The sequence below is a fragment of the Suncus etruscus genome, chromosome 16 (assembly GCF_024139225.1).
Source record: "Suncus etruscus isolate mSunEtr1 chromosome 16, mSunEtr1.pri.cur, whole genome shotgun sequence".
Taxonomy (NCBI): domain Eukaryota; kingdom Metazoa; phylum Chordata; class Mammalia; order Eulipotyphla; family Soricidae; genus Suncus; species Suncus etruscus.
The window spans coordinates 82975310-82989477 of NC_064863.1; the positions used below are offsets into that span (position 1 = coordinate 82975310).

At 37.8% G+C, this 14168-nt stretch overlaps 1 protein-coding gene across 2 annotated transcripts in view; it reads left to right on the forward strand.

Moving 5' to 3' along the window:
• SMARCAD1 (SWI/SNF-related, matrix-associated actin-dependent regulator of chromatin, subfamily a, containing DEAD/H box 1) overlaps positions 1 to 14168 on the forward strand; it is a 105475-nt gene that overhangs the window by 70790 nt on the left and 20517 nt on the right. For both annotated transcript variants that reach the window (XM_049789977.1, XM_049789978.1), the window contains exons 10-14: positions 6477 to 6567; positions 8546 to 8645; positions 10321 to 10380; positions 10482 to 10557; positions 13334 to 13469. In XM_049789977.1, coding sequence (XP_049645934.1) covers positions 6477 to 6567; positions 8546 to 8645; positions 10321 to 10380; positions 10482 to 10557; positions 13334 to 13469 — 463 coding nt within the window. The remainder of the gene's footprint in view (positions 1 to 6476; positions 6568 to 8545; positions 8646 to 10320; positions 10381 to 10481; positions 10558 to 13333; positions 13470 to 14168) is intronic.

Consider the following 14168-nt stretch of genomic DNA (forward strand, 5'->3'; position numbering starts at 1 on the left):
TCAAAAATGCCAACTGCTTAATCATTTCAAAGCAGAAATTTCCTTTCCTTTATTTTGTTTTGGGGCTATAACCAGTGATGTGCAGGGGTTCCTCTTGGCTCTGCCCTCAAGAATCATTCCTGGACCGGGGAAATAGTGTGGAGGTAGCATGTTTGCCTTACATGCAGAAGGACAGTGTTTTGGATCCTGGCATCCCAAGCCTGCCAGGAGCGATTTCTGAGCGTAGAGCCAGAAGTAACCCCTGAGCGCCGCTGGTTGTGACACAAAAACAACAAAAAGAATCATTCCTGCCTGTGCTTTGGGGATCACATAGGATGCCTGGGATTGAACCTTGGTAGGGTCTTTAGAAGTCAGTTTTTCTACCCACTTTACTATTGCTTTGTCCCCACAGTAGAAATTTCTGTCTTAGCCAACTTTCTTTATAATCCAATATCCTATGTCTGTGATTTAATGCACTTTTCAAAGCCAAAAAATTTAGTCTTTTGGTATAAACAGAAAAAAAAATAAAGATGTACTGGAGAGATACAGAGAGTTAAGGTGCTTGCCTTGCGTATATCTGACCCCAGTTTGAAATTTGGCATGTAGTTTCTGGAGCATTGCCAGCAGTAATCCCTTTGCACTACTGGAGGTGGCCTCCTAAATTAAGACAAATTCACACATATAAAGCTTATTTCTACGAGGAAAGATATATCCACACATAAATTTGTTTGAAGAATATTCCCCAAAATTGCAACTTTATAAAAAAACACTGGACAATTTTATTTATTTTGGGATTGCTTTAGGGCCACGTGCAGCTGTGCTTAAGGCATACTTCTGGCTCTGTAGTCAGGATTACTCGTGGAGAGGTTCGGGGGGACTATATTGGGTGTCAAGGATTAAACTCTGGTTAGCCAGGTGTCAGGCAATCAATCATCTTATCTTCTATACTCTCACTCTGGTCCTAGACAAAACAATTTTAATTTAAAATGTATCAAAGATAAGAAAGCAAAGTGGCATTTTATAATTGTGACTTCCCCTTTTGCATGAGATTGGGATCCCGGAAAGTGGGGGATTATTTTGTGCTTTCTTTATACCTCTAGTGGTTTGAGAACTCAAAATAGGACTTTAAAGTCTCTGTAAAGAATCTAGGGTATGGGATAGCTCAAAGGTCTGGATTACATGCTTTGCTTGTAGAAGACCCAGGTCCAATCCCAAGACCATATAGTTTAAGTTAAGAATAGAAGCTAAGAATTGTCGAGTGCAAGTCCAAAACTGAAACAGACTGCATCAAATTGTTAACTGCAATACATATAGTGGCAAAAACATGAAATAACTCCTAAAATAAGAGAGCACTTAGAATGAATTATGACTTATCTATACACTGCATTGTTCTTCATCCTGAAACTAAATTGCATTGTTCAGAATATTTTTGAGAGGTGTTTAATGAGATTAACATGAGCATCTTACTAATTAATTACCATAGCTTCTGGTTTTTTTCTGCTATTGATATTTTCCTAAGTTGATCACATAAGATTTGCTGATCAACTTAGAAGTACTGAAAAGTCAAGTTGTGATTCCTGATCTTGAATAGTAAGCTACAATTTTTTTCTGTGCCCTTCTAGGGTGCTTTGTGATATAGGGACTCATGATGCAGTTCCCACAAAGAAGCTCTTTTCTGTTGCATAGAAAGAACTATGACAATGTCAGCAAACTCAAGTCCTAAAAATATAATTGGAGCTGTTTCTTCTTGTTCTACACCATTGGAAATGGGAAGTTCTTCACTCTACAGGACTTACCCAGTTGAGTCTACTTTATCGTAATTTGGATTTTTTTAAATCAAATGCTTTATTGCATCACATAAAACGATCTTTTAAACCCCATTCACAAAGTTCTATTACTGGTAAATAGTATGATCATATACTAAACTAACTTCCATTAAACTGAGGGTATTTTTAAAATGAGATATTTACTATACAACAAAAACATAATTGTGTCCCCAACCCGAGTGTTAGATCTAGTTCAAAGTAAAACTCAGAAACCAATGTAATCTCTTCAGGTCTATTTATATGTATTTTAATGGGATGAAATTGGTTGTGTTGGTTTTGTTTTTTTGCTAAAGTTTGCAGTTTTACTTGGTGTTAAAGCCTGTCATGCTGGCTGTCTCAAATAGACACTCAGCCTACTTTCTTTTGGGGGAAGAATTGACTACCACAGAAGGAAAAAATAGCTTAATGTTTATTTAATAATTTAACATCATGTTGCGTTTATATGCTCACAGAATAAATCGTACTAATTTTAAAACATAATCCTGTTAACATAAATTTGTTTTACTATTGCAAATGAGTTTTAATATTTAATATTAATAGAAGAGAAAGCTATTTAGAGATAAAACTATTAGATAGCACACTTTCCTGTTTAAAATAGACTCTTTGGGGTCCAAAGCGGTGGCACAAGCTGTAGGGCATCTGCCTCACACATGCTAGCCTAGGAGGGACCGAGGTTTGATACCCCGGCGTCCCATATGGTCCCCCAAGCCAGGAATTATTTCTGAGCATATAGCCAGGAGTAACGACAGAGCATCACCAGGTGTGGCCCAAAAAGCAAAAAAATAAATAAACAAATAAAAACAAATAGACTCTTTGCGTGGGAAAATATCAAATCTTATAACCATTCATAACTATTATTTAGAAATCTCAAAACTAAAACTTAAAATGCAATGAGCGCAAAGAGAAGATGTAATCGTCTCAGGCTTGGCCATCTAAAAGATAATCAGAATTAAACTAGTAGGGCCAGAGTGATACCCAGAAGGTAGAGCATTTTTATCTTTACCTTTTACCCGGGTACTATTTCCAGCACCCCATAATGTCCCCTGTGAATGCCAGGAATAATTTCTGAGCATAAAGTCAGGAGTAAACCCCTGCTAGGTATGCCCCCCCATTCAAAAATAAACTGTTAAAAATGTAAAGTTTGGACACCCATCACTATAAAAATGTCTTGGTTTGGGGGCTTTTCTGGGCTAGATCTATCCAGCATCTTCTGCTCTTTCTATTCTCTACCCTCTCCTTCAGCAGAGTCTGTAGGAGCATTTGGCAGTGGTATGAATACATCACTCCTGTGACAGAGTGTAGATAGAGAATGACTTGCTGATAAACTGCCCTAAATATTTCAGCATTTTCCTGGAGCTTTGTCACAGGGAAGAGACTAGAACTTTTGGTCTGTTCACATCCCTAATGTGCTTTTTTTGGAGATCTTTAAACAAGTCCTTAGCTTTGTATTTTCCTTTTTAACATTCATTGTTTTGTTCCTGTTTTGAATTCACCTTTTCTCACCTTTCAAAATGAAGTTTTTAAAAGCAGATTTAAGCTTAAGTTTATTTCACTCTAAAAAGAAGATATAGTAATGCTGTATGAGAGGATACTATACCCTCTGACAAAACTAGGGCTGAAGTATATGCTTCGCATCTTGGAGCCCCTGGTTTGATCCCTGGAACCTCGTTGGTTTCTAAGCACTGTTAGAAGGGACCCCTCCTTGGTTCAGAAACACAAAAAGAAAACTATAGCTCATTTTTTCTTGAAACCTTGAAATACTAATTCCCCCCCCCCCCCTTTATTGGAAGATAGGAAGACTGGGGTGATTTTATTGTTGGTGGTAGTGGTTGGTTTTTTTGGGGGGGTGACTCAGGTAGAGCTGGGAACATGTTCATACCATGTTCCATGCTGGTGATGTTTAGGGAACCACACAGTTCCATGATCCCAAACAGCATTCTTCCCCAGGTATGTTCTCCAGGACTCTGAGCTATCTCGCCACTCAGAGAAAAACTTTAGTTTATAGCTTTTTTTTGCAGTGTTCTGTTGAAGAAAGAAATTTAGAAGTTTAGGGGCACAGGCCATAACCTTGCGCTAGCCTAGAACGAACTGCATTTTGATCCCCCAGCGTCCCATATGGTCCCCCAAGCCAGGAGTGATTTTGAGCGCATAGCCAGGAGTAGCCCATGAGCATCACCAGGTGTGACCCAAAAACAAAGGAAAAAAAATCCAGAAGTTCAGGTTGTGGTTTTGGTTAACACTGAGCACATCACTGCGTTGTTATCTGTAAAATGACAGTTGGTAGTTAGACATAAGAAAAATTTTATAAGTCTCAATATCAAAGTAATAGGATTGGCATTGAAACATTGTGTGTCTGAAACTCAATCATGAATAGTTTTGTTATTTCACAATGACTATATAAAATAAAAATAATTGAATTCATAAATACATAACAATATAGCAACCATTTAAAACTAAGAGGAAAATATATTACTGCTCTGTTAATAAACAAAGTGTGGCTTAACAAATGATACACATGTCAGAAGACAAAAAATTTCTTAACAAGTTGCATTTAAAAGAACTTAATCAGGGGTCTGGAGTAATAGCACAAAGGTAGGGCTTTTACCTTGCACGTGGCTGACTCAGGTTGGATGTGTGTTCAATCCCCGGTATCCCATATGATCCCCAGAGTCAGGAGCAATTTCTGAGTGTATAGACAGGAGTAGCCCTTGAGTGTCACTAGGTGTGGCCCAAAAACCAGCACCCCCCCAAAAAAAAAAAAAACTTAATTAGAACTGCATCTCCATCAATCTTTTTATGTTTTAGAGAAAAGCAGCACTGTTGTGAAACTAATAGACAGTTACTTGAAATTTAGCAAAAGAGCAATGACTGTCTTAAATTTTTGAAACAAGTATTTTAATTAAAGTCCTAAACAGTTACCACAAGTTATTTGTAAATTAGTCTTAAATGAAAATAAAAAAGTCCTCTGCATCACTCTATATAGTCTTCCGAACATCACTATCAGTAAATCCTGAGCACTGCTTGAGTGTGGTTCTAAAACAAAAATCAAAAAAACTATTCTGAGTTATGGATAAATGTTTCTCAAAATGTCCTTATCCCTTTCTGAAGTTTCTAGAATGAAGAGGTCTAACATCTCATTTCCCAAAACAAGTGTGAGGAAGGAACTCAAAAATATTTGGGTAAAAAGGAGATAGGAGAACAAGTAGGGCAGTTGCCTTGCACACAGCTGGCCTAGGTTCAACCTCTTGTATCAGATCTGTTCCCCTGTGAACTGCCAGGAGTAATTTCTGAGTGCAGAGCCAGGACTAGTCTCTGAGCACCAGTACCATTGGAGGTGATGAACATTAACATCGCCTCATTACAAACAACATTTAAGCACGTTATTCAGAATAGACTTATTGAGTCAGCCTGACAATTAGGGAATTATTCTTGCTTTTTGTCCTAATATCACATACATCAGATGGATAGAATATATTTTTCTTTGTTTGTGGGGCACATCTGGCATTGCTTGTGGGTTATTTTTGGCTTTGCACACAAGAATCGTTCCTGGTGGGCTCTGAGGACCATATGGAATGCCAGGGATCAAACTTGGGTCAGTTGGGGCCAGGCGGTGGCGCTAGAGCTAAGGTGCCTGCCTTGCCTGCGCTAGCCTAGGATGGACCACGGTTCTATCCCCCGGCGTCCCATAGGGTCCCCCAAGCCAGGAGCGACTTCTGAGTGCATAGCCAGGAGTAACCCCCAGAGCGTCACTGGGTGTGGCCCAAAAACCAAAAAAACAAACAAAACAAAACAACAACCTGGGTCAGTTGTGTGCAAGTTAGGTGCCTTACTCTGTGTACTCTCTCTTCAGCCCTGATATAAAAGTTTTCTAGTATAAACACAAGATTAGTAATGCTATAGGTGATCTTTGTGATTTTTTTTTTTTTTAAAAATTAGGACCAAAATTGGATGAAAAATTGCATGGTCATATATGAGATTCCTAATCCAGAGCCATGGGAACTTTAGCTCACTATACTGTCTTTGATGTTGGGAAGCGAAACTGAGGTCTTGATTCACTGAAATGCAGCCCTGAGCACCACTAGCCCCTCTGATCTCTGCTCCTACACAGAGTTTCTGAGTCTAAGGCCCATTGGTTTCTTCCGTTTTAAATAAAATTGCTGATGCTGAAAAATTAAAGAGGAAAAGTATGGGGGGAGGGATTAATTTGGGAGCCATAGAGATAAGACAAGTGGGAAAGGTGCTTGCCTTACACTGACTCACCTATGTATCATACCTGGCACCACAGACAGACCCTCAAATAGTGTCTGAGTGATTCCTGATTGCAGAGTGAGGTGTCCCTGAGCTTCATCAGGTGTCACTCTCTCTCCCCCTCCCGCCGCTGCCAAAAAAAATGCAGGAAAATCGCTGGCATTACATTATGGTTGAATATGGAAAAATTTTTGTAATTCTTACTGCAAGAAAAAAAGTCAATAAAATTTGAAAGGTTGTAAAAATCTGATGTTTTTTGCTGTTTTGAGTATTAATTGCTTTTAACAAGAAGTTAAAGGTAAGACTAGATATAGAGTATTACAGTTTTTGTGTGTATTGTGCATTGTTAACCTGTCATGAAACTAATGGAGAAACTTAATAGATGTATAAATCTGTAATTTTTGGTAATTCTTTCTTTACCAGTCTGTCACTCAAACCCTACCAGAAGGTTGGTTTAAACTGGTTGGCACTGGTACATAAGCATGGACTTAACGGCATTTTGGCAGATGAAATGGTAAGTAGTAACAGTAACAGTAGCAGTAGCACCTGCAGCACCAGCAGCAGTAAGGAGTAATAGTAACACTATTAATACTAATAGTAAGCTGAAGCAATATGACAGACAAGTTTTTAGAACTTGTCATAAAAGAAGACAGTATTATTCTCTCATAAAAAAGTGAAATTTTCCATTAAACTTTGTTTCCTGCTTTCAATTCAGTATCTCATCATTTTTCTCAATAATAATACATTTCTTTTCTTAAATTCTAACTTTTTTACTTCTTCATAAACTATGAAAATTGGTTTGTCATAGGCATCAATAAGTTAAAATACCTTGCACTTTGCTGACATCGGTTCAATTCCCAGGATTGATTCCTAAGTGCATATCTGGGAGTAAACCCTGAGATCACTGGATGTGGCCCCCAATCAGCAGTTTATTTTTTTTAATTAAGTTTAAAAAATCTTCAAAATGCTACCATCTTAAGACAAATACTATTTTGTTTTTCTTTTGGGGGGTTTTATTGGGGGGGGGGGTCATACCCAGCGGCACTCCAGGGTTACTCCTGGCTTCCATTATGGTCTCCTGGGCCTGCCAGGAACGATTCCTGAGCTCAAATAAAGCTAATTTCTATATCATAAATCATTTTATGTGTGAGATTCTTTTATATTATGTAAAGATGCATGTTGATGACAAATAAATGTTTTCATCTATGAGGAGTGAGAACAAAATATCAAAGATATTCAGACAGTTGAAAATGTTTTTTCACATTTAAACACATTGGAGTTGTTGATGCACTTGTTCTCCACCTACTCCCTTCTTCCTGGTTTGCAGGTGTTTTCTCTCTGTGCATGAACAGTACTGTACATCTTGTTTTAAATAAATGTTCCACCCTGGGACATTATTTTAACTTGGTTATCTTCCTCTTTCCAAATAGAGTGACATTGTATGTAGTTAAGCTTGGACATGTAAGATAGGACCCATATATGTTGATATATATATATATTATATATATATATGTTGAAATATATAATTTACTTGGAGTGCACGCAGTTTCAGCTGAGTGCATGGAAGGTGCAGGCAGGCACTTTTCAGTGAGTACTGTCCAGACCCACGATTCAGTTCCTAGGGAAGTTTCCTTGTGTCCTCTTTACTCAGTCACCAGGCTTGATGCCTCACTCCTCAGTCTTTTAGACTTTAGCTTTAGTGCATGTATTTGTTTCTGTTTTTTGGTGCAATAGGAAGTATTACATGTAGGCAGTATGTTTCTTTTTATTCAAATCCATAGTATAAATTTGGTTATATAAAGCTGTGTATTTTTCTGCTGATGGGATTTTTGGTTATCTAAGTAGCCTATTATGTATAATGATTATTGGTTATTATAATAATAAATGAGTTCTGAACACTTTTTTTTTGTTGTTATTTGGGCCACACCCGGGGCTCTCGGGTGTTACTCCTGACTCAGAAATCCCTCCTGACAGGCAAGGGGGACCATATGGGATACTGGGATTTGAACCGCCATTGATCATGGGTCTTCTGCTTGCAAAGGACTACTGCTGTGCCTATCTCTCTAACCTTGAGCTGTGAACATTCTTACCTGTCCTTCTTGGGGGCACAAATGCACAATTTCTTGAATATATTCTTAGGAATAGACTTACTAGGTAATGTGACAGGTGTGTGTTCAGACAAATTTGCCGTTAGAATATTGTCCTTAGTTCATTTAGTATGTAGTAAATATTTGCCTACAGAAGGTTATCAAAATTTAGTCTTTTCTTTGCAATGCAGAGTTCTTGCATGCTACTGTAAGATATTAATTAGAAAGATACCCCCATTAAATCATATAATTTGAAGATTGTGAACAAGTTTTAATATGCCTTTGTAGATATAATTATTCTAATAGAAATTCTCATTACTTGCAGAAAATAATAAAACTTCAATTTATATTTCTAATTTTTAAGTTTAAAGTTTTATATATATTCTTTTAAATGTTTAATTCTAGGGCCTAGGAAAAACTATACAAGCTATTGCATTCTTGGCATACCTGTATCAAGAGGGGAATAAAGGTCCTCATTTGATTGTTGTTCCAGCCTCAACTATAGGTTTGTAAATAAATGTTGAATTATAGTTGACTAGTGTTTTTTGTAAGAAAAGTTGTGTGTGTGTGTGTGTGTGTGAGAGAGAGAGAGAGAGAACACGCTTTTCAGAGGTGAATATTTATTCTTGTATGTTTCCTCTTTATCCCTGTGTTTAATTGTATTGTCAGTTCTTAACTACTAGTTTTTAGTTTTTTTGTTTTGTTCTGTTTTTTTGGGTCACACCCTGCAGCGCTTAAGGGTTACTCCTGGCTCTATGCTCAGAAATCGCCCCGTGCAGCACAGGGGATCATGTGGAATACCGGGATTCGAACCACCATCCTTGTGCATGAAAGACAAGCACCTTACCTCCATGCTATCTCTCCGGCCCCATAACTACTAGTTTTTTTTTTACCTTTAAAGTTATTATAGATTGAAGGACTGTTTTGTTAAGAACATTTGTTTCACAGCACTTAAATTATAATAAGTAGTTTAATTTTAATTAAATTACAGGGTGTTTTGTTTGTTTTGTTTTGTTTTTGGGTCACACCCGGCTTCGGTCAGGGGTTTTTCCTGGCTCTGCGCTCAGTAATTGCTCCTGGCAGGCTCTGGGGACCCTATGGGATGGCAGGATTTGAACCACCATCTTGTTCTGGATTGGCTGCGTGCAAGGCAAACACTTTAACTGCTGTGCTATTTCTCTGTAGTAAATTACAGTTATTTTTTAATTAAATTTTGTAAATTTTAATAAGTAGTTTAAGAAAAAGTACTTTTAAATGTATGATTAAACTTTTTAAGTTAGAAACAATCCATCTTTACTGAACAATGCTGGTCTACTTTTTCTTTGTAAACTAACAACTATTTGCTTATGAATGGAACCTGAACTAAAACCTCTTAAGTTCAGAGAGAGAGTACTGGGGTGACAGGGGCTTTGGCTTTTCACCTGGCTGGCCCTTTTCAGTCCCATGCACTGTATAAAGTTCCCTGAGCACTGCCAGGGGTCTTTCCTGAGAAAAGAACCAGTAATTGCCCCTAAGCATACTGTTAGTGGCATTAAAAAAAATACTTTTAAATTTGAAGGTGGTATCTTCCTATAATAACATAATGATTTGTCCTCGCCTCTTCCTTTTTTTTTTTTTTTTTTTTTTAAATTTTGGACCAAACTCGGTTGACTCTGATTACTCTCCTAGCTCCGGGGACCATCTGGGAGATTGTATGGAGATGACAGACATCAGGTCCATCCGGGTCTGCTGCGTGCAAGTCAAATAAATGCCCTATCGCTCCAGCCCCTCTGCTCTTCTTTTTTGTTTTTTGTTTTTGTTTTTTTCGGTTTTTGGCTTTTGGGTCACACCCGGCAGCGCTCAGGGGTCACTCCTGGCTCTATGCTCAGAAATCACTCCTGGCAGGCTCTGGGGACCAGATGGGATGCCGGGGTTCGAACCACTGATGTGCATGCTAGGCAAACAAACGCCTTACCTCCATGCTATCTCTCCGGCCCCCTGCACTTCAATTTTATGCTGTCTTAAATTTTTTAATTTTAACCAACTGGAGTAAAATTGTGAAATTTATGGTTCTAAAAATTAAACATCTTATTCTTCCTATACAATAGTAATTTCTGAGTAAAGTTAGTCAAACCTTATTATTTATTTGCTGTATACAATGCATATGATATTACAGGAGAGTTTTTTTCTTTTGCTTTTAGATAACTGGTTACGTGAAGTTAATTTATGGTGCCCCACTTTAAAGGTGCTCTGTTACTATGGTAAGGATGTTACTTTCATTTAACATCTTCAGAAATTTATATTTCAGAAAAATTAAATGCTATGAGTACAGTCAATGTGTGTATTTATTTTTAAATTTTAGGTTCTCAAGAAGAACGTAAGCAAATTAGATATAACATACATAGTAAATATGAAGAGTACAATGTGATTGTGACCACGTAAGTACTGGAAAGAAAAATATTTTTAATTTTTTCTAATTTTTATTATAATACCATGATTTACCAAATTGTTCACAGTACAGTCATTTTAGGCATTAAATGTTTAAACACCAACACTGCCATAGCCTATCTCCATACAGACACAAAGTTACTTCACATTGCATGTTATAACATGAAGGCAACTGGAATTATCAAATCTTGGGTCAACACAAGTCCATTTAAAATGATTGTATCTTTCCCCGCTATTACTAAAGTCAGTGTCTAAAGATTTACTGGACTGTGATTTGTTGCTCCTAAGCCTTCTGTATCACTGGTTAGGCTCTTAGAGGCAGGTAGGTTACTATGTAACTTCCCTATCAGATTTCCTATGATCCTAAGGGGCTGACACTACAAATCCAGTATTTATACATCTGTAAAGAAAAATTAAAATTGGATGGCTTGGAAGTTTGTTTGACAAGGCCAATTTGTGGGGTTGAGCCCTTTTTTGTCTGAGAGTGTTTGATTACTGTAGTTCATGCAAAAAAGGGAGTCTGCCCCTCGTTTCTGAGAAGGCCATAAAGGTAGCAGTCTGGACTAGACTACATGGGAAATGTTGGCGGACATTATTCTCTTCTCTAGAAAAATATTTAAAATAATGTGTACAGCCTCCAAATTAAAATTATATAAATACTCATGACAGAAAGTTTATTTTATGAAGTATATAACAAAAGTAACATGTTATGGATCCAGGCATTTTCCAGTTTGATATGTAACTTCAAAATAGTTTTGTCTAATATATCAGATGGCTGAGGTTAGAGCAGGTTGCTTACCTTGCATGTAGCTAACCAAGATTCATTTTCTATTATCCCATATGGTCCCTTGAGCCCTAGCAGGGACTCTGAATGCCCTGAACGCTGTTAGGTAGGATAGCACACACACACACACACACACACACACACACACACACACACACACACACACACACACACACACACACACACACACACACACACACACACACACACACACACACACACCACACACACACACACACCACACACACACACACACACACCAAAATAATACAGATGGCTGAACACATATAACTTCTTAGTTAAGCTGAAGTAAAAATTAAAATATATTACTAGATGATTTATAATTCTAGCCTATAAGTAATGTATTCATTATAATGAGAACTCTTGTTGTTGTTTGCGGTATTTTGAGGTGGGGGGGAGATCTTGGGCACATTTTCCTCCCGCACCATGGTCTTATGGCATCTTAGAAATGGTTTACAGCAGTAAGGCGTCAGGTAGTGTCCTCGAAGTGGATCCCTTTGGAGCTTAATCTGGTAGCAGGCAACAGTCCACATTGAAGGAGGTGGAAGAAAAAGTGCCACATAGAATGAGTCAGCAGGAGCAGTGGCTGCATCTTCTTTCTGGGGCAAGGGTGTTTTTTCACTTACATGTTAGTTTTGGAAATGTTCATTGATACTTGGCATTAACATTTTGGCATATTTAGCATCTTCTCTCAGAGGAGATTTTTGGTTTAATTTGGCCATGATGACAAAGCTCAGAGCTTACTCCTGGCTCTGCACTCAGGAATTACTCCTAGGGATGCTCAAGTGGATTATATTGGGTGTCAGGGATCAAACCTATGTTGGCCTCGGGGCTGGAGAGATAACATGGAGGCAAGGCATTTGCCTAGCATGCAGAAGGATGGTGGTTCGAATTCAAAGAAAAAAAACCTATGTTGGCCTCATGCAAGGCAAACACCTCTACCTGTTGTACCATCACTCTGGCCCTCTACTAGAGAAGTGTTTTTCTGCTGTGTCATGTTTATTATACAATTTTATTTCACACTTTACAATAACTGTCAGCATTTGGTCCTAATTTCTCTCTATTGACTATTGATTGACCATGAAAAACAGTACATTAGGTAGGGCACTTGCCTAGTACTTGGCTAAAATAAAAGGAGCAAAAATGAAATGTAACAGTTGCAGGATAATCTTATCGTTTTCTTCCTGGGTTTATAGAATTGTCTAACAGGACATTTACATTTTACATTAGGTACATATACTAATTTTCTTTTTTTTTTTTTTTTTTTTTTTTTTTTTTTTGGTTTTTGGGTCACACCCGGCAGTGCTCAGGGGTTATTCCTGGCTTCACGCTCAGAAATTGCTCCTGGCAGGCACAGGGGACCATATGGGACGCCGGGATTCGAACTGATGACCTCCTGCATGAAAGGCAAACGCCTTACCTCCATGCTATCTCTCCGGCCCCTAATTTTCTTTTTTTTTCTTTTTTTGGTTTTTGGGTCACACCCAGCAGCGCTCAGAGGTTACTCCTGGCTCTATACTCAGAAATCTCTCCTGGCAGGCTCAGGGGGCCTATGGGATGCCGGGATTTGAACCACCAACCCTCTGAATGCAAGGATCTCTCTGGCCCACATAGACTAACTTTCATGATTACCTATATATCAGTTTTATCAGTAATTACTGGATACAAATTATTGTTTAACCACAAACTTGTATAGTGGTATATTTGGGGTAAAAATAGGGGCCACAGTGATATCACAGCTGGGAGGGCACTTGGCTTACATTTAGCAAACCCAGATTCAATTCCTGACATTTCTATATAGGCATTCAAGCCTGCCAGGAGTGATTTCTGAGAGCAAGGTAAAGAGTAGCCCTTGATCACAGTCCCAAAACAAAACAATAATTTCACAAAACATAAGTCTCTATTCTGCTAAAGGTATGCATGTAAACATAGACATTTTTTGGTTTTGTTTTTGGTAACAGGTATAATTGTGCAATCAGCAGTTCCGATGACCGCAGTCTGTTTCGACGGCTAAAACTTAATTATGCAATATTTGATGAGGGTCATATGCTGAAAAATATGGGTTCCATCCGCTACCAGCATCTTATGACAATTAATGTAAGAGTATTTTGTGAATTCTTATAATTATGATAAAATTTTAAATTATTTTGCTATTTCTAATATTAAATATCAGCCCACTTCTTCAGATAATGCTTCTGATAATGGCATTTTGTGATATTCAAGAAATGCCGCTTTGTTCTTTCTTTTCTTTATTGTTTGTTTATTTTTAAATATATATTTAAACACCATTATGACAAACATATTGTAGTTGGGTTTCGGTCATAAAAAGAACACCTCCCCTTCACCAGTACAATATTCCCACCACCAATGCTCCCCATCCCTTTCTTCCCCAACCCCTGCATATTATTTGAGACAGTCATTCTATATCTCTTATTTATTAACATTATCATTGATAGTTATTAATGTGGTTATATCTAACTGCACTCACCACTCTTCGTAATGAGCTTCATATTGTGATCTGGTCCTTCTGGTTCTCATCTCAGTTGTCTCTGGGCATTATTGCAAAAATGTCTGTTATTTTTCTTAAAACACATAGATGAGTGATACTATTCTGTGTCTATCAATCTTAGCATAATAGTTTACATTGTGCACCCATGTATAGGAAAATTTCATGACTTCATCTCTCCTGATGATTGCATATTTCATTGTGTGTGTATACCGTGGTTTCTTTAACTATTCATCTGTTGAAGGGCATCTGGGTTATTTCCAGATCCTGGCTATTGTTAATCGTACTGC